Source organism: Procambarus clarkii, chromosome 51 (assembly GCF_040958095.1).
Source record: "Procambarus clarkii isolate CNS0578487 chromosome 51, FALCON_Pclarkii_2.0, whole genome shotgun sequence".
In the NCBI taxonomy this organism is placed as follows: Eukaryota; Metazoa; Arthropoda; class Malacostraca; order Decapoda; family Cambaridae; genus Procambarus; species Procambarus clarkii.
In genome coordinates this window covers 10,082,565-10,108,964 of record NC_091200.1, presented here as the reverse complement: position 1 = coordinate 10,108,964, position 26,400 = coordinate 10,082,565, and the positions used below count along the sequence as shown (strand labels likewise).

At 40.8% G+C, this 26,400-nt stretch overlaps 1 protein-coding gene and 1 long non-coding RNA gene across 11 annotated transcripts in view; both read left to right on the top strand.

Annotated features, from left to right (window-relative positions):
- Window positions 1-4,796, top strand: part of LOC123774593 (uncharacterized) — a 119,551-nt gene extending 114,755 nt beyond the window's left edge. For both annotated transcript variants that reach the window (XM_069303993.1, XM_045768991.2), the window contains exon 8: window positions 1,346-4,796. In XM_069303993.1, coding sequence (XP_069160094.1) covers window positions 1,346-4,408 — 3,063 coding nt within the window. In that variant the 3' untranslated portion in view covers window positions 4,409-4,796. The remainder of the gene's footprint in view (window positions 1-1,345) is intronic.
- A 16,102-nt stretch (window positions 4,797-20,898) lies between these two features.
- Window positions 20,899-25,293, top strand: LOC138351895 (uncharacterized). 9 transcript variants are annotated; one of them, XR_011222659.1, is made up of 6 exons: window positions 20,899-21,150; window positions 22,212-22,432; window positions 23,626-23,679; window positions 24,109-24,183; window positions 24,524-24,599; window positions 25,150-25,293. It is a non-coding gene; the product is annotated as an uncharacterized lncRNA (long non-coding RNA). The 9 variants fall into 9 exon arrangements; XR_011222657.1 differs by having other exon boundaries at window positions 20,900-21,150; window positions 24,117-24,183; window positions 24,524-24,595; XR_011222656.1 differs by having other exon boundaries at window positions 20,900-21,150; window positions 24,117-24,183.
- Window positions 25,294-26,400: the final 1,107 nt, after the last annotated feature.

Genomic DNA, 26,400 nt, shown 5'->3' with positions numbered 1-26,400 from the left:
GGAGAGGTCCAGTTAGGTTAGGTTACGTTATCCTAACCTACACTAATAAGTCAGTAATTCATGTTCTTAATATAATATACCGTAATAATTTGAATTCAAATAAACCAATTTTAGAGAAAATATTTGAAAATAATGAAAATCCCATTTCCTGTTATGCAAATCTGGCTTTGCATGCTAGGCTATGTAGTGTGTTCGGGCTATTTGCTATGGTTACCTTGATGTTTTCGGGGCTTAGTGTCCCTGCAGCTCGATCCTCGACCAGGTCTCCTCATTGCTGGACTGATCAACCAGACTGTTGGATGCGGCTGCTTGCAGCCTGACGTATGAGTGCCTGGTTGTGACTGCTGTATAACATCTGCTAGAGATGTTATACCAGTGATGATACTTTTCAAGATGCTAGTGCTCTCTAGAGTGGAATTCTGTTGCACAATGACAGCACGTTTCAAAGCTGGAGAAATTGCTGACCTGGAGAGCGTGCAGAGAGCCTTTACTTCTTGAATCCACTCGGTAAAACATCTAAACTATTGAGACCCACTAAAATGACAATCTGTATTATCTCGAGCGCAGGTGGGAGAGATACATAATAATTTACACATGGAAAATATTAGAGGAGCTCATCCCAAACCTGCACACAGAAATAACCACATGAGACAAGAAGGCATGGCAGGATGTGTAGAATACCCCCGTTGAAAAGCAGAGGTGCAATCGGTACTCTGAGAGAGAACTCAATCAACATCAGAGGCCCAAGACTGTTCAACACGCTTCCACCATACATAAGGGGCACATTGGTTTATTTGAATTCAAGTTATTACAGTATATTATATTAAGAACATGAATTACTGACTTAATAGTGTTGGTTAGGAAAACATAACCTGATCTACCTAACTGCGACATATCCTACCTTGTGTGTGTGTGTGTGTGTGTGTGTGTGTGTGTGTGTGTGTGTGTGTGTGTGTGTGTGTGTGTGTGTGTGTGTGACACACACATACACACTGATGTATGTAATGATGAAAATTACATTTTTACATTAATGATGAAAATGATGTATGTAATAAATACACTTAGGTGTAATTACACACACTTATTTACATACATACATCTGTGTGTATACTGTCTGTGAACAAGCATCTTCATTCAGTGTGAACCAACAATACTAGTTCTGCATATAATTTTAGCATCTTTTGTTTGATATAAATAAATGTGCTATATATTATATTTAATAATATAATAGTATTAAATATTTAGCCTTGCTAAATATCTCAGATTTTAATGAATATATTTTATGTGGTATATTATATTAGTTAAACCATCTTATACCTGTCTAAAATTACATTTCCTTTCTCAGGACATGCTGTTGCAGTTGTTCATGAAAGGACCCTTCACAGTGGGGATCTTCCGCAAGTCTGCTAATGCAAGGCTAGTGCGGGAGTTGCGGGAAAAACTTGACACAAGTGATGCAGATGGTGCGATTGACCTGGACAACGTGCACATCACTGCTGTTGCAGCCCTTCTCAAAGATTTTCTTCGCTCCATGCCTGACTGCTTGCTAGTTGCTGACCTGTATGAGGAGTGGCTGGAGTTGTCACAAATTGATGGCATAAGAGAGCGTATTTCAAGAACACTTCTTCTGTGTTCTCGAATGCCCCGTGCACACCTCATCCTTCTTCAGCATTTCCTGTGTGTACTGCATCATATTGCTCGACGTGCTTCTGAAAACATGATGTCCGCATCTAACCTAGCTGTATGTGTTGGGCCGTCCATTTTGTGGCCATCTTCCCCAGTGTTAGCACTTAGTCCAGAAGCCTCAAAACAAGTGCCTGCTATAGTGGAGTTTCTCATTGAGAGATGTGGGGATATATTTGGCCAAGATATACTTCATTTATTAGGTAATCCTCCAGAGCGTGACCCCATGAGGCAAGACAGTGGAGCAGAAGAGTCAGACAGCCTACACAGTCTTCACAGTGGTCACAGTCTACACAGTTCTAGCGGGATGAGAAGGGATGATAGTAGCATCGATTCCTTGGAACGAGAACTGCTCGTGGAAGGTGAACTGTCTCCACTGCCTCGGAAGGACAAGATGTCTCTGACAAATTTGAGCCGTGACTCTGGTCTCACCATGAGTGACTCTCAGCTGTATACACCTGATGAAGAAGAGAGTGAGTCAACCAGCTCTGGCCACTCTGGGGCTGACAAGAGTGTTAGCAATTATAGCAGTGGTGGCCATTCAGAACGTTCTGGAGATCGTTTCCAGCATTATGCAGCCCCAAATAATCCTAATGCAATATATGCAGCTGTATATCGTCGACCTGAAAAGGTTCCAATGGGATATGATGACCCAGAAAATTATTATGCAGCACCCAGTAGAGAACATGCTCGAATACAAATCACATACTCTACACCTGGATATTCCCAGGGTCCTCCTCCAGGCCAAGGAAAGGAATACACCAGAGTTTACCATAGTCGCCAAGACAGAATGAGTGATGTCTATCGGAAAGGTCAAGACGAAGAGGCCATATATAGCGTGCCAGCTGGATCATCAGGCAACATTGTTAACCCCCCTCCATTTGTTGTAAACTCTAACTTCCAGCGACATGACTGGATGCGGCGGCGCTCAAATCTTCGAAAAGTATCTCGCTCAAGCAGTGGTGATGGAGGTCTGGTAAGATCCACATCAGAAGAGAGTCTTCTTAATAAATATAATGGTCTTGATTATGGTATTTCCCTGGGCCCAGTCAACATCGATGACAAGCGACCGGCACAACACGCAAAAGGACGTGCCCCTCCACCGCCACCAGGTGAGGAAAATGAAAACTGTTCTGGCCCTGGAGGTAGAGAGTCTCCAATCCGGAGGTCTAAGTCAGCCCACTATTTAACAGAGCCACCTCGTGATGTTGATAAATTAGGTCACTCTCCCGACAACACTCCGGCTGTATCTCGATCATCATCCCATGATGCTGTTTCATGGCAGCGCTCCCGCTCCACACCCCAAATACATGATGAGGCCGATCGATCTTATGATTCATCCACTTTGAGTGATGATGATTCAACACCACATGTTTCACGGTCTAATTCCAGAGGAAAAGAATATGGTGGTGGTGGTCTTAATGCCTGGGAAGCAGTTTATGGTACAGAGAACACTCCCTCTGACTCCGGTGAATCACACAACTCTCGAAATTCCTCCTTCAAGAGCGAACGGACAGGAAGCATGTGTACAGTGGTATCTGCAGGTAGCACATCAACCCTTGCATCAAATCCTCCATCCTATGAAGAAGCTCTCAATAGACGTTCACTCATGTACAGAGGTGGACAACAGCAGGGGCACCAATCCCAAGGATCTCCTTCTGGAAGAGATGCACACTTTGCTGAATTTGCCATAAGAGAAGAAAAAATGAAATCTGCAAGAGCCAAACAATTGTATGAAGAATCATTGAGAATATATCAAGAGGAAAACACTTACCCAGGTGATCTGGTACGTGCTTCCCCAGCACAAGCCGAAGACAGTGATGAGTATGAACGGCCACCGCCCTTGCCACCCAAGTCTGAGCCACCTCCCCTGCCTCCCAAGCAACGTGGGAGCCGTAGGGTGAGTGATGGTCTGGGTCGCCTCAAGCACCTTCCACCCGTACATGTGGAAACCCATGCTCGAAAGTCCCGCTCAGTCACCTCCCTCCCAACCTCCTATGGGTGCGATCCACCTTATCACAAAACTATTATATACACAGATGACAGTCCCCCATCACTACCACCCAAGGAACGTACAGTAATTGAAATTGATTCAGCATACTCTCAGTATCCAGAGTCTAGAGTAAAACAGACCACAAGTAGAGCTGTGTCACCACCCAGGGTAGAAAAAAAGAGTATAGAGACTCAGACAGATGATTATGACCTTGACGATGAGGTGAAAGATGAGGGCATTCAGACATCAGGGACATGGGCAGTGGAATCTCACGTGACGTCAGTATCTGTCCCCGACCCCAACTCCCATAATGACAAACGTAGAGGGAGAACACGTAGACGAGACTCTTCAGCATCCCACCGTAGCAAAAGCGTCCCTACTCGAGAGACAGGCCCTACTCAGCATCCTGACTCTGATGATGATCAAGAGGAGGAAGAGTGGGGCTATCACCCCACACCATCCTTGCAGGATTTTCCAGGTCCTCCCGTGCATCGTGACATAAACCCATTTGACACTGATCTTAGGCAAGAAATAAGTTGGTCAGTATCACAGCTTCGCGCAATATTTGGTGAAACTCTAACAGGAGCTAAAATTCACCCACCCCCATATAGGCCACCGCCGCCTTCTACTCACCGTGCACCCATCACCTCATATCACCTAGGAGCTGGTGACTCTTTTACCTCTCGAAAGTCACGTCCTCAGTCTAACTATGGCGAGGAGTCATATGTATAGCATACAGGACATCTCGGTCTTACTTCGCCCACCGCGCTTATTACACTTAGCGGCCACGCTGTGCTGCATACACCGCCACAACTAACACTAGCCGACTCTCTGTTAGATTATTTCTCTAACGTACTAAATGCTCAAGATCATAAGGCTTTTGTATGTATAGTATTTGTATTATATTATGTATATTTTGTACAGAGTTACACTCTAAGTCATACAAATAAGGACCTCAAATATTAACTGTTATCAAATATGTGGGTGGTGGGGGTGCTGCAGGGGAGCCTCCCCCTACCCCCTCAACCCCGCCCACCTCACATCACCAAACTTTTGTAAATTACTATTACTAACTATATAATAATTGTTTATATGTTGTTAATAAAATTTGAGATTTTTATATTAATATTTTAACTCTGTATCCTTATAAAAGCTTTTAATAATTTGTTTGATGCAGGCCAATATTTAGTAAAAATTACTGATGCAGTTCCATGAAAGTTTTATCTAATTTATATATGAAACTAAACCTCTGTTATTAATAACAGTTAGCTCTGAATGACCAAATGTCCAAGCACTGAGATCGCAACCTAAATACTAAAATATCAGTATGAAATGGTTCCTAAATATGCAACACATTGTGTTTTGCATTGAAAATAGTTTAAATTAGCCATTTTATTTATTAAGACATATTAATAAGAGCCATCTTAAAAAGCCATGTTGAAATGATCCCCTTGTCCTGAACACTTTTTCACCTTTACTCTCTTGTGTGTTGGAAGCCATTTCCTGTGGATTCTTGTGAAATTGTCTAAGAATCTCGTACATGTACGCGTCATATGTTTGAAATTTAAATACTCATCCTCACTAACCTAATGTTATTTTGTTTCGTTTCCAATAACTTTAAATTAGGCCGGTAAGGATGTGGTATTTGGATTACCTATTTCTAGACTACAAGAAGTTTTTTAATAGTTCTCCATTTGGAGGGTATTGTACTAAATATTGGAATACCGAATAAGGCAGTCGTCACAATTAGGATGGTTTTGATATAGTAATGGAAAGTCCTACAAGAGTCGGTCCTTGTATCCACTCTGTTTCAGATGTCTGTGAAGACTCAAAATTGATAAGGCAAAAGAGGATTACAAGAAACTGCAGGAAGAATTGGAAAAGTTATAGTAAATATTAATTTCAGAGTAATTTCAGGTTTCGATGGTTGAATTGGCAAACATCGTCTAAATTGCACACAAATAGGATAACTGGCAAATTTTAAGAATTTATTGTATTTTTATTAACATACTTTTATATTGCATTTTTACACCCTGGAATATAAAGGATTAAAAGTTTGTGTGCCAATAAAATTATCATCTTACAGAAACGTTTAATGTCAAATAGGGACAGGAGATCAGTTGTCTTATGAGGATGTTCTCGAGAACACAAGTGGATAAAGTACAGGTCAGGACAAGTTCAATATAAACACACACCTGGGAGCAAACTGGTGCAGCAATGAAACTCCCAGTCAATAGATTTCAGAGTAACCTCATTTATCTTTGTCAACATACAAGGACTAAAAACAAAGTACCTTTCATAAATGGCCTCCACACTGAGGCAGGTGCAGTATTTGGAGCATTCACAAAAACGCATATGAGAGATTACATGGAAAGTGAGATTTGTATACAAAAATATAATTCATGTAGATATGATGAGTAAATAGATCACGTGGAGGAGTAAACTAAACATATATATATATATATTATATATATATATATATATATATATATATATATATATATATATATATATATATATATTATATATATATATATAATATATATATATATAATATATATATATATAATATATATATATATATATATATATATATATATATAATATATATATATATATAATATATATATATATATATGTCGTACCTAGTAGCCAGAACTCACTTTTCAGCCTACTATTCAAGGCCCGATTTGCCTAATAAGCCAAGTTTTCCTGAATTAATATATTTACTATAATTTTTTTCTTATGAAATGATAAAGCAACCCTTTTCTCTATGTATGAGGTCAATTTTTTTTTATTGGATTTAAAATTAACGTAGATATATGACCGAACCTAACCAACCCTACCTAACCTAATCTAACCTATATTTATAGGTAAGGTTAGGTTAGGTAGCCAAAAAAAGCTAGGTTAGGTTAGGTTAGGTAGGTTAGGTAGACGAAAAAACATTAATTCATGAAAACTTGGCTTATTAGGCAAATCGGGCCTTGAATAGTAGGCTGAGAAGTGCGTTCTGGCTATTAGGTACGACATATATATATATATATATATATATATATATATATATATATATAATATATATATATATATATATATATATATATATATATATATATATATAATATATATATATATATAATATATATATATATATATATATATATATATATATATATATATATATATATATATATATATATATAATATATATATATATATATAATATATATATATATATATATATAATATATATATATATATATATATATATAATATATATATATATATATATATATATATATATATATATATATATATATATATAATATATATATATATATATATATATATATATATATATATATATATATATATATAATATATATATATATATATATATATATATATATATATATAATATATATATATATATATATATATATATATATATATGACCGAAAAAGTAAGATTAATAATTCTAACGCGAATTTTCTCAATGTTTTTTATATTTTTCTTCACTGTTGATGGTAACTGAAAAATCAATTCTCCAAAATTCATTCTGTGGCCACGTCTGTGGTAGAAAATAATAATAATAATAATAATAATAATAATAATAATAATAATAATAATAATAATAATAAAAAAAAATGTTCCAGGTTCCAGAACAACCTCTTATGTGGAACTTTGTTGAAAGCCTTTTTTAGGTCCAGATAGATGCAGTCAACCCAATCATCTCTTTCCTGTAAAATCTCTGTGGCTCGATCATAGAAACTGAGTAAGTTCGTTACACAGGATCTTCCAGATCGAAAACCATACTGTCTGTCTGATATTATATCACTTTTCTCCAGGTGTTCTACCTATTTAGTTTTAATTATTGTTTCCAATATTTTGACTATGACACTTGTCAATGATACAGGTCTATAATTAAGGGGGTCTTCCCTGCTGCCACTTTTGTAGATTGGAACTGTTAGCCTTTTTCCATACATCAGCTACAACTCCTGTAAACAGGGATGCCTGAAAAATAATTTGAAGTGGAATGCTGAGCTCATGTGCACATTCTCCCAGAACCCATGGTGAAACTTCATCTAGACCAACTGCTTTGTTCTTAGCTCCGTGAAAAATTTTTCCACTTCGTCTCTAGACGCCTCTATGTGCTTTATGTTGTTCTCTGGTATTATTATTGTGTCTAGTTCCCTGAAGATTTCATTTTGTACAAACACACTTTGGAACTTTTAGTTTAATGATTCACACATTTTCTTTTCATTTTCCGTGAATCTATTTCCCATTTTCAACCCTCTGAATATTATCCTTTACCTGCAATTTGTTGTTTATGAATTTATAGAATAGACCTGGTTCTGTTTTACATTTATCTGCAATCCCTTTTTCAAAATTTCTTTCTGCCTCTTTCCTCACTGCCGTGTAGTTGTTTCTTGCATCTTTGTATCGCTGGTATGTTTGGGGATTTGGCCTCTTCCTGTATTGATTCCATTTTTGTGTCTTTTGGTCTCTGGCCCTCTCGCACTTTCTGTTGAACCAATCCTGTTTCCTAGTTCTGCTTCTCTGTTTTGGTATAAATTTTTTGTGCCTTTTATCATATATTTCACCAAACTTGACATATATCTCATTTACTTCCTTGCCTAGCAACAACTCTGTCCAATTATACTCACTAAAAAAAATTCTAAGATCGCCATAATGTCCTCTCCTGAATTCAGGTTTTTCAACTGCTTCAACCTCCTTAATTTCTTCCAGATTATAACGCATTGCATACTTTATGCAATGCGTTATAATCTGGAGTGTTACTGTGTTTTTCAAGCCTTGTTCATTACTCAAGTGTTTATCATGTTGATTAGTTGCTGCTCTACAGAATGTTTTAACACTAATTTTGTTGAAGTGCCAATAAAATAAATCTATCTTTAATATTATCGACCATTTCCTGCGAGTGGCTGTCGTAGGGACCCAGATCCAGGGTGCTCAGGGGCACTTAATGCTTTTAAGACGGCCCTGCCAGCTCGACAAAATCATCCGGACAAATGAAGGGACCTTTGACAAGCCGCCGGCTTCTTGTCCTCGTCGAGGCCACTAGTGTTAATGGCTCTCATTTAAATATATAGGGAAATTATTTTTACTTAATTTAGTTTTAATACAAAATAATAGATATTTTGTGTCCCATATAATCCTTTTGGAAAGTGGCGTTCCAGAAGAATCATAAGAGACACAAAATATCTTAATTTATTTTATCAGAACTAGATTAAGTAGAATTAGCCACCGTTGATGGTAACAATCAAATAATAAGACAAATAATAATCAGAGTAGTTAACAGATGGGATATATTAGGCAATGATGTGGTGGGGGCAGACTCCATATACAGTTTCAAATGTGGATATGATAGAATCAGAACCTGTACATATATTTATTTATTTATTTATATATACAAGACAATACATTGGGTTCATGAGAGTACAGAGACTTGGTTTCTTTTTTTGCATTCTTGTAATGCCACTAGCACGCATAGCGTTTCGGGAAGATCCTTAATTTAACATATAATTTTAAGAAGGTAATTTCTAGCAAAATTAATTTATTTTTACAGACACATTGTAAGAAAGTACAAAAAAAAATTGTAAGAAAGTACAAAAAGAACATTGCATAAGAAATTTGACAGAAAAAAGTAGATATATTAAAGTAAATTTAAGGGTAATCCACATGAACATTTCAGCATAATTTGAGGATTATTGCAAGATATAATGTAGCAAACTATGGGTATAATATGATACAAGATAGCAGCAATGATTACAATGGTAAAGTTGTATGGGATAGGTACATATATTGGGGGAATTGGGTAGTACTAGATACAGTGCGAGTTTCAAGCACTAGGTAGGAAATTATGAAGATGAAATTGAAATTAAGTACTTTTTGGATATATTTTTGAATAAGGCAAAAGTTTGACAGCTTTTCAATTCGTTAGGGAGTGAGTTCAATGAACGTCAGTTGATTGACAATCGAGAGGGGGGACCAAAGAGCCAAAGCTCAACCCTCCCCCCCCCCCCTCTGCAAGCACAACTAAGTGAGTACAAGAGAAAACACCGAGCTGTAACATAGAGCCATATACAGTCTCCGTGGTGTAGTGGTAAGACACTCGCCTGGCGTTCCGCGAGCGCTATGTCATGGGTTCGTATCCTGGCCGGGGAGGATTTATTGGGCGCAATTCCTTAACTGTAGCCTCTGTTTAACGCAACAGTAAAATGTGTACTTGGTTGTGTTACGGTGCCCTCTCCTATTTCTTTTGTTTGCCGGCTTAAAGAGTCATATCAGCTCTCCCTACTGATTCTCTGAGGTTCAGGGAGTCTAATGATATATGTGGCGACCAGACCGGCTGCCAGTTAAGGGAAGGAAGTTATATTATAAGTTGTAAATAATGGAAAATTGGCTCCCTGTTATAAAATGAATCAGTATCCCCTACGGCAGATATGACCTTTTGGAAGGAACACAAGCCGATCGCGGATTGGCCGACGTAGGTCGCGGGCGACAAATCAGGGCCCGCCATGACGTCACCGAGTGCCCCGGGCGGCGCCAACGTCAGAGTTGTTCTGACCTTGGAAGCGACAGGACGCGCCTCGGTCTGCTCTCAAGGATTGGAGGCTCTGCAAGCCTTGTTCAGTGGATTGAGCTGGTCATCGCAGCCCATCATAGTTATTGGAGACCCTGCGCTTCTGGGAAGCAAAAGAGGAACCAAGTTCAGTGAGCAGAGAAGGCCAAACTTGGAAAATAGTCGGCGACAACGCTGGGCGGCGCCGCTGGCTGGACGTTGAGGTCTGGAAGGTGGGCGGGCAGGCCTAGCTGTGACTGGGGTCACATCCACTGAGAATCTTGGAAGGACGACACCGTGCCTAGGACAAGGAGCAACGCCTTGTGGGAGAGGCGAGTGTGGGGAAAAATAGTGATTAGCTCAGCGCCCATCGATGAACCAGGATTGGGGCAGCTGAATCTCAGGGATTGGAACGGCGACGACGCGAAGGCTTCACGACACCTGAGGACCTGTGGAACGTCCTGGATCGTCAAGGATCGACCCAAGGAAGCGTGGGAACCTCACACCATCGAGGGACAGGCGTCGTGAGCCAGGAATGTAAGGTAGATCATTTTCCCTCCCATTGCCCCTTGTATGAGTAGGCTAGTTAGGCCACAATATTTACTTGTGTATATGGCAGCAAGACTTTATTACTTTTTTTTTTTTTTTTTTTTTTTTTTTGAGATATATACAAGAGTTGTTACATTCTTGTACAGCCACTAGTACGCGTAGCGTTTCGGGCAGGTCCCTGGAATACGATCCCCGTCGCGAAGAATCGTTTTTTCATCCAAGTACACATTTTACTGTTGCGTTAAACAGAGGCTACAGTTAAGGAATTGCGCCCAGTAAATCCTCCCCGGCCAGGATACGAACCCATGACATAGCGCTCGCGGAACGCCAGGCGAGTGTCTTACCACTACACCACGGAGACTGCAAATAGTAGAATAGGAAGCAAATAGTAGAAACTTTAATAGTAGAATAGGCTGCAAGGCAGCTTGAGTCCAGGACTGTCAGAGAGGACAGTGTGTATGGATGGCAGGACAGTGAAGAAGAGGTGCCGACGTGGTGAAGAGGCCCTCCTGTGAGAGTGTGAGACTCCTGTCTTCCTGCCCAGTTGAAGGAGTGTTGGATGGTCGTGGAAGAAGAGGCTGACGATCTCCAGACTCATTATCCATATTCCATATTCATGTATTACTTGTGATTGTGTGTGTGTGTTCATGTAATTTGCATCAGTAAATCCACACATTTTATTACTGTGTTTGAGTGTGCCTCCATTTATGATATTTCTCTATGAGCATACATTTCTGGCTACAAACAATATATAATACACCCACTGAACTGCATTGCTGGGGTGCAGATATAATAACCCAGCTGGCGACCTTGCTAAGAGGAAGATAGAGAAGACAGGCGGGAAAGGAGTTCCTGCAACCTTTTTTTGTCTGGCAGGCAAGGCTCAGGGAGGTTATGGTTATAAGGTAAGCCTGAGTCTTCCTTCACTCCCCCACGGGTCTAGGCCGGAACTGTTAACAGCAGTTTCCCCGTGTTTGACTGAAGGGCTTCCAGGGTGAATCAGTGGCACCCCCTTTTGTGGTGGAAGCAAAGACCTGCGGAGATGGGCATTGTTGGTTCTATCTTGTGTGACCAAGGAGACTCAGGTGAATCCCGGGAGTCGGAGGGGCTGAGTATTTGGGCCTTTTGAGCCCCTAGCAGTTAAGTGTTAGCAGAGCCCCGGACCGCCCACCCCCACGTGACAAGAGAACTGGCGACCTTGCCAGGATTCGAACCCCAGTAGCCAAGAACTGGGAACTTCGCCAGGAAGCGTGGATCCAGCTACAGTGTGGACCAAATTTCAAGACAAGTGTTGCCAGGGTACTAATACAGTGTGGCCAGTGAATTCGGTGGTACTGTTACTCAACCGGCTAAGGGACTGAAACGGTGAAATTAGTGCCTACTAACTTGTCTGTGCTGTCGTGTATGCTCAATGATATAGAGATGGAGGAAGACAGAGTAAAGAAATTTATTGACACAAGGGACGAGAGAATTTTGGAAGAGTGTACCAAGGCCCAGCTCCAACAAGTGGCAAACCACTTTGGGATCAGGTTGAGGACGACTAAGGTAGCGGAGCGAAGGATAGAGATCGTGGCACAGCTCACAGCTCGAGAGGAGGCGACGGGAGAGGAGCCATCTCAAGAGGAGCCGTCCCGAGGAGAGCCGTCGCAAGGTGAACCGTCCCGACTAGGGCCTCCCCAAGCGCCTACCAGTGTGGAGAGAATTCACAGTGAACATGGGAGCAGTGGAAGGTCCAGCTGTAGTAAGAGGAGCCTGCAACTGGAAATAATGAAGATGCAACTGGAAGCCCAGCTGCGACGAGAGGAGAGAGAAGCGCAAATGCAGCGAGAGGAACGTGCGGCTGAGCTGCAGCGAGAGGAACGTGCGGCTGAGCTGCAGCGAGAGTGTAACAAACTAGGCTGTTGTAAGAATTATCCAGAGTGGTTTATCGACAAAAGAGAATGGGAAGCTGAGCCGCATGGTGACCTGACCCCCAGGGGAATTCGCGGTGGAAATAACCGACGCGTTGTTCATAGCTGCGTATAATGAATCATCCTATAGTATTCAGTAAATTAGAGAAAATTAGCCTTTATTCATTTTGCATTAAAATTGTATTGTATAATAGTACTGGATACAATATCAAGAGTATTCTAATTATTGAGTTTAAGTCACCATCAGTGACGTCACGAATCAGATCTAACTTTTGAGGCGGAGTGACCGGCGGTCATAGGTCAGCAGGGTTGACATGTCTAATATTTCTCAAAGTTTTAATAACCATTTTTGTGATCGGGAACAGCTTTGCCGTTAGATGTTTGTGTAATCTAATTCAGTAAAATAATTCAACCAGTCTGGATCAATTAAGTACAACAGAGTTTAATTGTTATAACTTAACCTTGCTAAAGTAACTGGGTAAGCGATGCGGAACAATACAATACTCTGTCTGGGGTAGTCCAGACAAGGAAAAAAATCAGTGTGGTCACGGAAGCAGCTGGGATAAGAGGTCAACATCTTACCTCTCCCCAACAAGACCAGCACAACACCCAGAGCTGTGGTCGCCCAAGGTATAGTTGCTATTGTAAATTATAGGGATAGTCTTCTCATTTGCCATTCAGGTCAAGTAGGGAGTGTTAAAGTGATAGGGAGTGAACACATTTAGATTTTGTTTTAGTTTTCTTTTAATAAATTAAATTTGTTATTAATTTGCATTTTATTGTTTCCATGTGTTTTATGTGTATACTTGTCCTGGTCACGTGGTCCACACGAGGCAGAGTTGCATTGGGCGCCGATTCTAACATCGAATCGGAATTATCATTACCGTGTAATTTATTCCACACTCAAGGTCATCGTTTATAGTGGGGATCAAGCCCCTAGGTTGATTAATTAGCGTGATCGATCCAGACCTCGATCATTGCTCTTGTATTACTGGTCTGGTGGTGGCAGCAGAGGTGACTCTAGGGTTTTGTTCAGAGCTTAGGTCACGTCATACTGGGTGTAGAATCCTAAGTCGGTCAATCGTCTTAGGACCACGTGGCGTGGAGTTGGCTTTGTTAAAAGTTTTGGAGTCCCTTGGTTTAGAAATAAAAGTAAGAATACGGGTAGAGGGAGTAGAAAGAAGGAAGTAAAGAGAGAGGAACCCGAACCCGTGTTACAAGAGGAGCGAGAAGCTCGGCTGCAGCGGGAAGAAGGAGAGAGACAACTGCGACTGGAGGAGATAAGGGCAAAGAAAGAAGTCGAATTGCGTCGCGTTGAACGTGGTCTGCCCTCACTACCTGCACGGCGGGATGACCTCAAGGTAAGGGAACGTGACTTACCTACGTTCGAACCACAAGAAGCTGAGGCGTTCTTCGAACACTTTGAACGGATAGCAACTCTGAAGGAGTGGCCGGAAGATGATTGGGCTGCTCTGGTCCAGGGCAGATTGACTGGTGAGGCCCGGGAAGCCTATAACATGCTGGACCTAGAGGAGTGTACTAGTTATGACGCGATTAAGAATGCGGTTCTCCACTCATTCCGGCTGACTCCGGAGGTGTACCGGAAGCGGTTCAGAGAGTGTACAAGAGCGTCGGGAAAGACGCCGAGACCGCCAGGGATATGGAACGGAAATTGCTACGATGGTTGAAGGCGGAGGAAGCGGAGTCGGTGGATGATATCAAACGACTGATAGTGATGGAGAAGTTCATGTCGGTGCTCCATCCTGAGTTGCGAGTAAGGGTGAGAGAAGCAGGTATTAAGGACCTGAAGGCTGCAGCGGACCGAGCCGACATGCTGGAGGAGGCACTACATATCAGGAGGGAGGGGCCGCCCAGACACTCGCCTTACCCCAGGTCGGGAGGGAACCTTAGGAGTTCAGGAGGAGCGAGGACGAGTGGGGACTCTCCCATGAGTAGTGTGCCCGATGAAGTGACGCGGTTCAAGAGCTCAAGAGACGCGGGGAGGAAGCCCTAAGCTGTGAGCAGTGGACCTAACTCGGGAGCGAGTGCTGCAGTCCCGGACACGACGACAGGGAGTCCAAGGAGGGCCCAGGGGACGTCTGCAAGTGGTACCGCCAGAGTGACTGGCGAGTGGCCGCCCAGGAGAGGCAGCCGATGCTACAACTGTGGCGTGAGAGGACATTATGCCCGCGAGTGTGAGGAGCACCAAAGGAATGTAGGATTAATGTTGGAAGAGGAGAGAGTGTTTGTTCACACCCCATATTATAGTGGACCCAACGTGAATGGTTGGGAAATGAAGTTGGGTGAATATCCCTTCGTTTTCGAGGCCAACGTGAAGTTTGGAAAGTCAGACCCAGTGGAGGTGGCCGTTCTTCGAGATACGGGTGCTGACATAAGTATGGTAACCAGGAGTATTCTCCCCAAGGAATTTAATGATTCACCTGTGGGAGTGGTGAGGATACGCAGTGTGGGGGAGGAATACAGGTTGCCACTTCACGAAGTACAGCTGATTGCCGACTGCGGAGTCGAGAAAGCTATAGTAGCTGTAGCCCCTAAATTACCCCTAGAGCATGTACAGATGGTGCTGGGTAATGACCTCGGAGGAGGTAGGATACAACCCGATTGGGCCAGGCTAGGAGTGCTTATGTTGCAAGCAGCGGTACAACCCTGCCGGGTGAGGTATCGGTCGTTCCAGATGATAGAGAGGAAGTCGACTTCGCCAGGGGAAACGTCGCCAGAGACGACGACAACGAGGGCGAGAGTGCAGAGAGGTCGTCGGAGGTTGTGGAAAACCCCGACGGGGATCTCCGACTAAGCCTGATGATGCGTGTGGAGGAGTGGCGAGAAGCAGCTGTACAAACGCCTGGGGCGGTGAAGAGGCTGCAGACCGCACTCCCTCCATACAGAAACGTGAATAAAGTAAGCTCAGTGGATGAGCGAACGGCAGTGAGGGGCAGAGTGGAGGAGCCACGACGCAAGGCACCCTATGCCGGCCAGATGAATAGTGGTAGGTGCAAGATGAACCACCGTGGTGAGGTGAGCCACAGGGAGGTGGATGAGCCCAACCACGAACCGAAGAAGACGTCTGCATGGAAGAGAATCTCATGGAGGAGTGAAGATGTTCGTCGGGAACGAAGGAGCGAGTGGTATAGGAAAGGCAATACGAAGAAAGCAGGGAATAGGTACACCCAGGGTAGGCGCCAGCCTAACCAGAGGGGCATTGGGCCATCGCAAAAGCCTAGTGTGGAAGAGAGGAAGCTGCTGGATGGAGTACAGGTTACAGGTGCCACTGTGAGGAGACAACGCACCTACGGGAGAAGAGGAACCGAGAAGAGAGAAGATTGGCGAAGAGGAGATCATGAGAGGAAACATGGAGTACCTGTAGGACGCAGTGGAAATGCAAGACTATCTCGGAGTGCACGACGCGGTGGAGGCGCCGCATGCACTGAATCTTACAGTGGTAACGAGCCGTGGGAGTACACTCGTAGCCACGGAGAGAGGATTTCTTGTAGGTGTTCAGGGAACACCCATCACACCCGGTCCTATGCGAGGTAGAGATATAATGAGACAAGTGACTGGCAAGGTGGAACGAGCCACATCGCCAACTGGAGGAGTGACACTTCAGGAACGGAAGGAGCAAGAGTATAGATTGCCCTCTTGAGTGCTGCTCTTCCGATATGACTCTTATTTTAAGGGGAGGGGTATGTTACGGTGCCCTCTCCTATTTCTTTCGTTTGCCGGCTTAAAGAGTCATATCAGCTCTCCCTACTGATTCTCTGAGGTTCAGGGAGTCTAATGATATATGTGGCGACCAGACCGGCTGCCAGTTAAGGGAAGGAAGTTATATTATAAGTTGTAAATAAAGGAAAATTGGCGCCCTGTTATAAAATGAAACAGTATCCCCTACGGCAGATATGACCTTTTGGAAGGGACACAAGCCGATCGCGGATTGGCCGACGTAGGTCGCGGGCGACAAATCAGGGCCCGCCATGACGTCACCGAGTGCCCCGGGCGGCGCCAACGTCAGAGTTGTTCTGACCTTGGAAGCGACAGGACGCGCCTCGGTCTGCTCTCAAGGATTGGAGGCTCTGCAAACCTTGTTCAGTGGATTGAGCTGGTCATCGCAGCCCATCATAGTTATTGGAGACCCTGCGCTTCTGGGAAGCAAAAGAGGAACCAAGTTCAGTGAGCAGAGAAGGCCAAACTTGGAAAATAGTCGGCGACAACGCTGGGCGGCGCCGCTGGCTGGACGTTGAGGTCTGGAAGGTGGGCGGGCAGGCCTAGCTGTGACTGGGGTCACATCCACTGAGAATCTTGGAAGGACGACACCGTGCCTAGGACAAGGAGCAACGCCTTGTGGGAGAGGCGAGTGTGGGGAAAAATAGTGATTAGCTCAGCGCCCATCGATGAACCAGGATTGGGGCAGCTGAATCTCAGGGATTGGAACGGCGACGACGCGAAGGCTTCACGACACCTGAGGACCTGTGGAACGTCCTGGATCGTCAAGGATCGACCCAAGGAAGCGTGGGAACCTCACACCATCGAGGGACAGGCGTCGTGAGCCAGGAATGTAAGGTAGATCATTTTCCCTCCCATTGCCCCTTGTATGAGTAGGCTAGTTAGGCCACAATATTTACTTGTGTATATGGCAGCAAGACTTTATTACTTTAATAGTAGAATAGGCTGCAAGGCAGCTTGAGTCCAGGACTGTCAGAGAGGACAGTGTGTATGGATGGCAGGACAGTGAAGAAGAGGTGCCGACGTGGTGAAGAGGCCCTCCTGTGAGAGTGTGAGACTCCTGTCTTCCTGCCCAGTTGAAGGAGTGTTGGATGGTCGTGGAAGAAGAGGCTGACGATCTCCAGACTCATTATCCATATTCCATATTCATGTATTACTTGTGATTGTGTGTGTGTGTTCATGTAATTTGCATCAGTAAATCCACACATTTTATTACTGTGTTTGAGTGTGCCTCCATTTATGATATTTCTCTATGAGCATACATTTCTGGCTACAAACAATATATAATACACCCACTGAACTGCATTGCTGGGGTGCAGATATAATAACCCAGCTGGCGACCTTGCTAAGAGGAAGATAGAGAAGACAGGCGGGAAAGGAGTTCCTGCAACCTTTTTTTGTCTGGCAGGCAAGGCTCAGGGAGGTTATGGTTATAAGGTAAGCCTGAGTCTTCCTTCACTCCCCCACGGGTCTAGGCCGGAACTGTTAACAGCAGTTTCCCCGTGTTTGACTGAAGGGCTTCCAGGGTGAATCAGTGGCACCCCCTTTTGTGGTGGAAGCAAAGACCTGCGGAGGTGGGCATTGTTGGTTCTATCTTGTGTGACCAAGGAGACTCAGGTGAATCCCGGGAGTTGGAGGGGCTGAGTATTTGGGCCTTTTGAGCCCCTAGCAGTTAAGTGTTAGCAGAGCCCCGGACCGCCCACCCCCACGTGACAGTTGTAACAACGATTCTTCGCGGCGGGGATCGTATTCCAGGGACCTGCCCGAAACGCTACGCGTACTAGTGGCTGTACAAGAATGTAACAACTCCTGTATATATCTCCAAAAAATAGTAACATGTAACATAGAGCCATAGTAACATGTAACATGCGCGTACTAGTGGCTTTACAAGAATGTAATTACTATGCTATGTATCCTCACAATCCCAATGTACCTTCTTGTATATATATAAATAAATAAATAAATAAATAAATAGAGAAGGTGCTAAGTCTCCCAGAACACTTATTCATAGAAAACGTGATGCGAGGTCAGTGAGAATGTGAGGTAAGAGGTAAACATGTTCCGAACCTTAATGGAATCTGACCCATATATCAATCAGGTCAACCCATGTGTTGCGTTTCCAAAAGGGTCGCCCATGTTAGAATCGGTGAACGCCCTAGTAATATTGTTGAAAACATCTTAATAACTTATTAAACCAAAGGTCTTTTTATGTCAGAAGAACGGCAGAAACTGGATCTATATATGAAAACTCTTTCAGGACAAAATTTAAAGTAAAACTAAAGAAATTTGTAGTTGTATAAAAGTTGCATTTTTCATCGGTCGTAGAGCCGGAAATCCGCAATATTCATCTCAGAACAATGCTTATTTCACGCAGAATCGTTAATAAAGTAAGATTTGTATACGTCTCAAGAAAGATAGAAACATAATCTTCATTTTAAATGCCTTACCATGGGCATATTTGTATTTAAAGCGAAGATACGTGTATTTTTCTAATCGGCGAGCTCCGATCCCGCACAGATCGAGCAACGGAGTAACTCTCTCTCAGAACAATGCTTATTTCACGTAAATTCGTTAATAAACGCAAAGGTTTTTATATGTGTTGAGAAAGATAGAAATATAAGCTTCATTTTAAATACTTTACCATAGATATATATAAAGTTCTAATGAAGATACATGTGTTTTAATAATCGCCGAGCTCCGACCCCGCACAGACTGATCGACAGAGCAACTCTCAGAACAATGCTTATTTCACGTAAATTCATTAATAAACACATATGTTTTATATGTCTCAAGAAAGATAGAAATATAAGCTTCATTTTAAATACTTTAACATAGACATATATAAAGCTCAAGTGAAGATACATACGTTTTTATAGTGGCATTCAGTAGCTTGTCGGTCATGGAATGCAGAAGCCTACGCACTTGCCAATATAGTGTGTAATTAACAAAGATACGCTTATAAAGCCTAAAATATTATATGCCTTCAGAAAGACAGAGATATGCTCGTTATTGTGAGTGCACCAAAGGAAATATATCTTGTTGGAGGACAAAGATATATCAATTCTAGAATAAGTTTCGACTCTCGCTCGGGCGAGAGATAGCGCGACTCTCGCCCCATCTATTGAAGATTCTGTTCACCTAATGGCCCAAAGCTACTCAAAGCCTCCTAGCATTACTTAAATAATGAAGAAATATGGTATATTTATTCACTATAATGTTGGTGCTTAATGCAGAACACGAGAAAACATATATTTACTATAAAATAATATACTTCCATTATGAAATAAGTAAATATGTGGCCTCATAGGAAGTCAACGGTCCAGGTGTCAATGTTGTGGAGCGACTTATCCAAGATATATTGTTGTCTGGAAAGTGTTTGTTGGCATATCAACCTTCTGTACACAGTGATCCAGTCGTCGCACTTCTCTCCTTAAATGATCGCAAATTTAGTTTATTATATTAACAAGTAGAATACGTATTTCTAATAATATCTAACATAACTAGCCAGAAAATATTTAAGACTTATTGAAAAATACATGTCTGGAAGTTAAATCGACTTCATAGAACAATAGTGTTGGTCTATACTAATCGTTATTCGTTAGTATGCGTTCGCTACTTAAAACATTTACTGTACTGATGTAAAATCTCCCATGTCTCTTCGCACATGGAACACCGAACCTTACACACTCTCTGATATATTGTTTAATTAATAGAGATTCACTAACAAAGCTTATAATTGTATATGTTATCAAAAAGGCATAGATAAAGTCGTTCTTACGTTTTAGTCACAGAGATTAGATATTAGTAAAGTAAAGTTCATTTTATTCAGGAAAGTACATAAATAGTCGATTTACAAACATAATATTGGATTTATAGATAGAGCTAGTACATACAATACCTAAAGCCAATACCTTGACTTGGTACGCATAGCGTTTCGGGCATATTATTGAGAGAGGAAAGATATTTATATTTAAACATTTTTTTTTTTTTTTACCGACACTCTCCCTATTGATGAGAACTACAACCTAATGAAGATAAATGTTAATTTTATGTAGATACTGTAATAAACGAAAGTTTTAATGTCATCAGAGAAGCAGAAATATAGGCAAATTTTAAATCCCTTGTCATAAATATAACTGAAGTGAAAGCAAAGATATATGCATTTTGATAGTTACAAAGACAGCTCTTTAACACGGGTGGAACACGAACAAGGGGAACTTAGTGGAATGCATTAGGCAGTGATGTGGTGGAGGCTGACTCCATACACAATTTCAAATGTAGATGTGATAGAGCCCAATAGGCTCAGGAACCTGTACACCTGTTGATTGACGGTTGAGAGTCGGGACCAAAGAACCAAAGCTCAACCCCTGCAAGCACAAATTAGGTGAGTACAACTAGGTGAATACAGCTGAGGGGCGGGACCAAACAGCTGAAGCTCAATTCCCCTCGCATAACTAGGCGAGTCCATAGGAATTACCGTTTGTCCTGGCGCCATCTATGTTTTGACAGCAGTACTACTAATGTTCCCACGTTATGTGATGATCGCTATACGGGTGTTACGGTCAGTTGCTCTTCTATATATGTTTATGGACAACGTAGGTGATTTGAGGCAATTTGCGGCCAGAGTGAAATAGTATCCACGCGGTGAGTGATGGAGGAGGATATATACTGCTGTGTACTCGACCAGCGGGTGAGAGGTAAGTTATATCGAACAATTATGGGGAATAGATGGGTTATTTTAAGCGTATAATGTCAGGTAACCGGTAACTACACAGATGGGGTAGTGTTTTTTTAAGTCTTTATTTACTAAAGTGGAACATTACATTATGCCTTTAGCTGAACAAGTCTACTGGTGGGGGAAGTAGACGGGTTTTATGAAAGTATTTTACCTAAATATTTGTATTTGGTTAACTAGTTCAGCCGTTACCAGGGAGGGTGTTCCTTTAATCTAATCTAAAAATTCTAGCCGGACAGTGATTAAATAAAGAAATTGAATAGAACGAAGTGGTTTGCCAGGGTGCTTAACATTTAGTTTAGTTCACTTACTATGCAGCCCATGCTTAAAGAATGCAAGTTTATCATATTGAATTTACCGTAGTTTTACTGCATTTAATATACCGTTTTTACCCTATTTAATTATGTCGGGTAAAGGCCGGTCGTGGAAAGTTCCTAATATAGCAAGTTTTAAAGGAAAAGTTTGAGTTAACTTTAACGCTTAAGTTAGTGACCAATTAGCTTAGTCTATTGTGAGGAAAGTTACTAGAATCTAACATTGCAAGTGCCATTTCTCTACTCTTTTTGAGAAACATGACTAGATACATGAATCGCATAGTTTTATTACTAAATGTTCATGGATTAGGTTGCATAGTTGAGGAAATGGTGATAAGGTTTGTGATTTTGTGTACCTTGACTTCAGCAGAGATTTTGATAGTGGCGCAAAATTGATAGGGGCTCGGATCATTGAGCATGCTGACTGAAGTTGATTAGGTCATGGCTATACCAAAGGAAATTAGTATAAATGGGGTTAAGTTGGGAGAAGTGTTGTAAGTAGTGCCTAAAAGCTCTCCTTGGACCTCGGTTATTCGCAAGATTATGGTTTAGACTGCAATAGTTGCAGAATTGGCAAATAAAAAATACTGATGCCCTATATAGTTTTGAAATGGTTAAGACTACCAGATGCAGTTTAATGCTGACAAATGTAAGGTTTGGGGGCTAGGTAAAGATGAGATAGATGTTAAGAGTATTAAATTTTTTGCAGGTGGTAAATTCTCCCAGAGCTGGCACTGCTCTCCAGCCTGGGATGTTGATTGGTTAGTCTTCAACTGCCTCCCAACATGGTAGTGAGGTCCTGAGCTGACATGCAGTGAGGAACGTGGAAAGCTTCCTGAATTGGCACATGGTATGCCTCCCTTTCAAACCAGCAGCTGGCACAAATGTTCCAGCTAACATCAGAATAGTGGATGAAGCCCACACTAAAATGTAAGTGGTACAGTAAATGGACACCCCCCCCTCCCTTTTGACACTGAACAGTTGGGAGGAAGGGGGGGGGGAGAAAGTGTGGCTTATAGTTCTATTGCTACAGAATCTTTTGCCATAAGCCAGTGGCAGTGCCTATTGGCACTTGCTATTCAGAATCTCCCCCTTACATAGTTAATTAAAAACGAAATGCTGTAGACAAGCTTAACTTTTGAAGGGGGCAACATTTTCGTTGCCATCAAAGCACATCAAAGATGCTCTGAGCTAACTTCCCCTAGTCATTAATGAATGGTGGCCAGTAACTCTCTAGTAGGAACTTTACTGCCATTAGAATCCATGCAGAAAGTGTGCACTTCTGCTGTATCTGCCAGTTTGCTAGAAATTGAAATTGGCATACTTGCTCAGCAACTACTTGCCCTCTTGTACCATGTTACTCAACCATAACATAACCACCACACCACCCATTCTTCTAAAATAACATCCCATATGATAAAAACTTCTGCTTTTAATAAATATTTCTAACTTTAATATTAGTTGGCTTGCATGGTGTTAATCATTCCTTTGGCAGAACTGTAGCTAAATTGTTCCCACAAAACATTTAATCCATTAACAGTACTGTATCAGGTTCATAAAGAAATTTATAATAAAGACCAAGTGTGGTCATAAGTGCTGCAGATGGGGGAGATAGAACCTTACACCTGCAGAAGTGTGGTGATAACTGGAGAGAATATGGCCTCGTATAGTTGCTAGTGTAAAAATATTACTAAATTTAGTAAAATCACATTGTCTTGGTAGTATAGTTGGGTTAATTATGCATTTTCAGACTAAAAAGCTTGGTACATAATTCAACAGAATAAATTTGTCCCCCTAGTAGTAAGCAGTGGTTGCAAAAGAATAATTTGTATACTGTATATATATTTTGTATTGCTTTTATTAAAATGTTATACATGGTTGTTAAATTAAAGTTTGTTTGCAATGTTCCAGAAAAATGTTCATGACTAAAGTTGTTGGAAAATAAAATTTGTATAGGATGTTGACTTGAAATGACTATAGCTTTGTTTGTAATTAATAAAGATGGGACAAGATACTTAGTGTGCCATTTAAAACGGCAACTGTTAAACTGGTGGTACAGGTATAAACAAAATAACATCGCTATGCAAATAACTTTTTAGTAATATTTACTGTTCACATGACAGGTTGTGGAAGGTCCTGGCAACAAAGAGCTGCAGGAAAATACTTGCAGATCTACAGTAAGTAGTGTTAGTGTACATTGGAATTAGAGGGTAGAAGTTAATTGCTAAAAACCTATTAAATATTAGGGTATGGAAGTCTAGGCTTAGGCTAGTGGGTACCATATCTGCAAGTTTAGTCCTTTCAGGAATGTATTGAATAGAATGGTATGTTGAAATTGTGAAAATTGTAATGTGGGGCATTAGATCTTAAACAGCATAGTTGAGGGTGTTTTATTGATAATTTTAATGAAATATAAATTTTGTTTAGTTAACATTAAATGTTTGTTAAATAAGCTTTAATCTATAAATGTATAACACTGTTAAGGGTAATCATGAGTCAAATAAAGTTAATGGCAGGAAAAGTTTTGTTCTAAGTGATGGTATTTTTCCCTTGAAAGTAAAAAAAATATTCAATGTTTACTTTAGCTTGGTTTTAAATTTATATAGTTTTCCAGAATGTGGTTTGGAAAGTCCAGAAGTCCCTCTGTCAGTTGGAAGAGTTAATTGCTTAAACAGAATCAGGTGAGTTGTAGTAAAGGTTAATCTGAATAGATTTGCATAAAAGTAAAAAAATAGTAATAACTCGAACAATATAGCATTGGCTAAAGATAAATGTAAATTGCCATTGAAGTGCAGTTGTGGATAGTTTCTCAAATGACATTTACTGAAACTTGGCAAATTGATGCCATATATATTTATATTGCTAAATTAGATCTTTACTACTGCTACTAGAATATGTAGGAAAGGTAAATTCCTTAAAGAAATTTTTTCCATCTGAATTTGTAAAGTACTGAATGCTAATTTGAAAAGTAAAGCAAGATTGTCTTTAAATCTGAAATTAATTTGTTGAAATATTTTTCAGGTGAAAGTGATTATGATGCATGGACTGGCTTGGAGTGAGGCTCCTTTACTCTGCAAAAGGAAATCTACAAAAGTGGGTGAGTTTGATGTTTTAGCTATATCAATGACCTAATCTTAATTCTCTTATCTAGTCCATTTATAGGTGTGTAACCATGTCCTTCTGTTACAACCCACAGGGAATGATGCAGTTTGTACTGATCTTACCCCATTTCATAAAAGGGGACCAGGCAGTCCTGCAGATTTCCCTGGCTTGGCTTTTTCAGAGCTTTGCTCTACTACCCATCTAATAGATGGACTAGATTTGCATAGGTTTAGGGACCCTTAACAATGGTTACATTGTTAATTCTCACAGGGCTTGTTTGCTGAATGGGTGGATGCATCTAAAACTTTAGTGCCTGGCATGCATTGTACGGTGCTTTCAGTAAAGCATATGTACAATGTGTTGATGGCACTAAAGTGGTGGATGTAATGCACCCATTCATGGAACAAGCTGCACTAAAATCAGAGGAAGGGATAGGCCTTGCTGAGCCAATCTTTAAAGATTGGCTGTTAGGATTTTTTGGGCTTATTATTAGGCATTGGTGATAAAAGTAGTGTCCCTTTTTAATGTTTATTTTTCTTTTACAGGTGATTGTCTCTGGAGTTGTCTTTGCCTTTTGGATCTTCTGTTCATCTAGGAGCATCTGTCCCACAACCTGAAGCAGTAATAAATATTAGATGTATTATAAATACTATATGTAAAACTTATTAAATAAAACAATTTTAATGAAACTACTTTATATACCTTATCCTGAAATTATGCTGGAAATTATTGTTTACTACTATTGATGCAATGTTTAAACATCTGAAATTTTTTTACTTTGAAAATAAATACTTGGTAAAATTTACACCTATTTGTAACTTGTTACATAGGTGCATGCAAAATGCATTTAAAAGATGTAAAAGTGGACTACCTATTCAATTTACATAAACTAACAAATATTGCAAATTAGTCTGAAATATTAAAGTGGAAGAAACTTTAGTCAATATTTTAGTTTTCATATTTGAAAGTAAACTTAAAGCTATGCAACACCTAAGCTTTGTACAAATTATAATTAAATTAACTAAAGATCATTGTTAAATTTACAAAACATTAGAAAAGTGACACTGAAGCATCTATACAACATGGTTTTCACAAAGTCTTTGGTAACTTAAATTTAATCAAAGCTCTTAAATGATTTGTCTGCCAAACTTCAGATATTCTGAAATATTTTACCATCATTGTTTGAAAGGGCAAATCAGATTACGGTCAATTAGTTTGACCTAACATCTGCAAGGTCCTGAAGGAATGGAATTTTTTTTGTAAAACTTTGTTTGCTTAAAACAAACCCTGCCTAATGAACCTGCTCATTTTTTTTAGAAATGGTAATTGCAACATTACCAAAGGCCATTGTTTTAATAGCCAAAGTACCAAATGAAAGACCAAGAAGCAACAAACAGGTACATGGTAGAAAGGACAAAAGAATGGTTACGAGGACCCTTTCATTTGTTAAAGAAATGACTGGGAAAAATGCTATCATACCACAAGGGGTCTTAACCCTTGTCATATACATCACTGACATTAATCTAAATATTACCAACCACAAAAATTGCTGATAACATGTTATAAAAAAAATAAAGAATATAATATTGAGGCCTTAATGCAGATCTCTAACTCTACAAATAGTAACAAGACTTGCAATTTCTTGATATAAAACAGAAAAAAATCCAAGACCTTGCACGTGAGCCAGAACAATCCACATCACAACTACCACATTAAAATGAAACAACAATGAAGGTAAGGTAATTACCAAAAGAAGGCACCAAAGTGCAAAATAATCAGAGGGCGCTAAATATCAC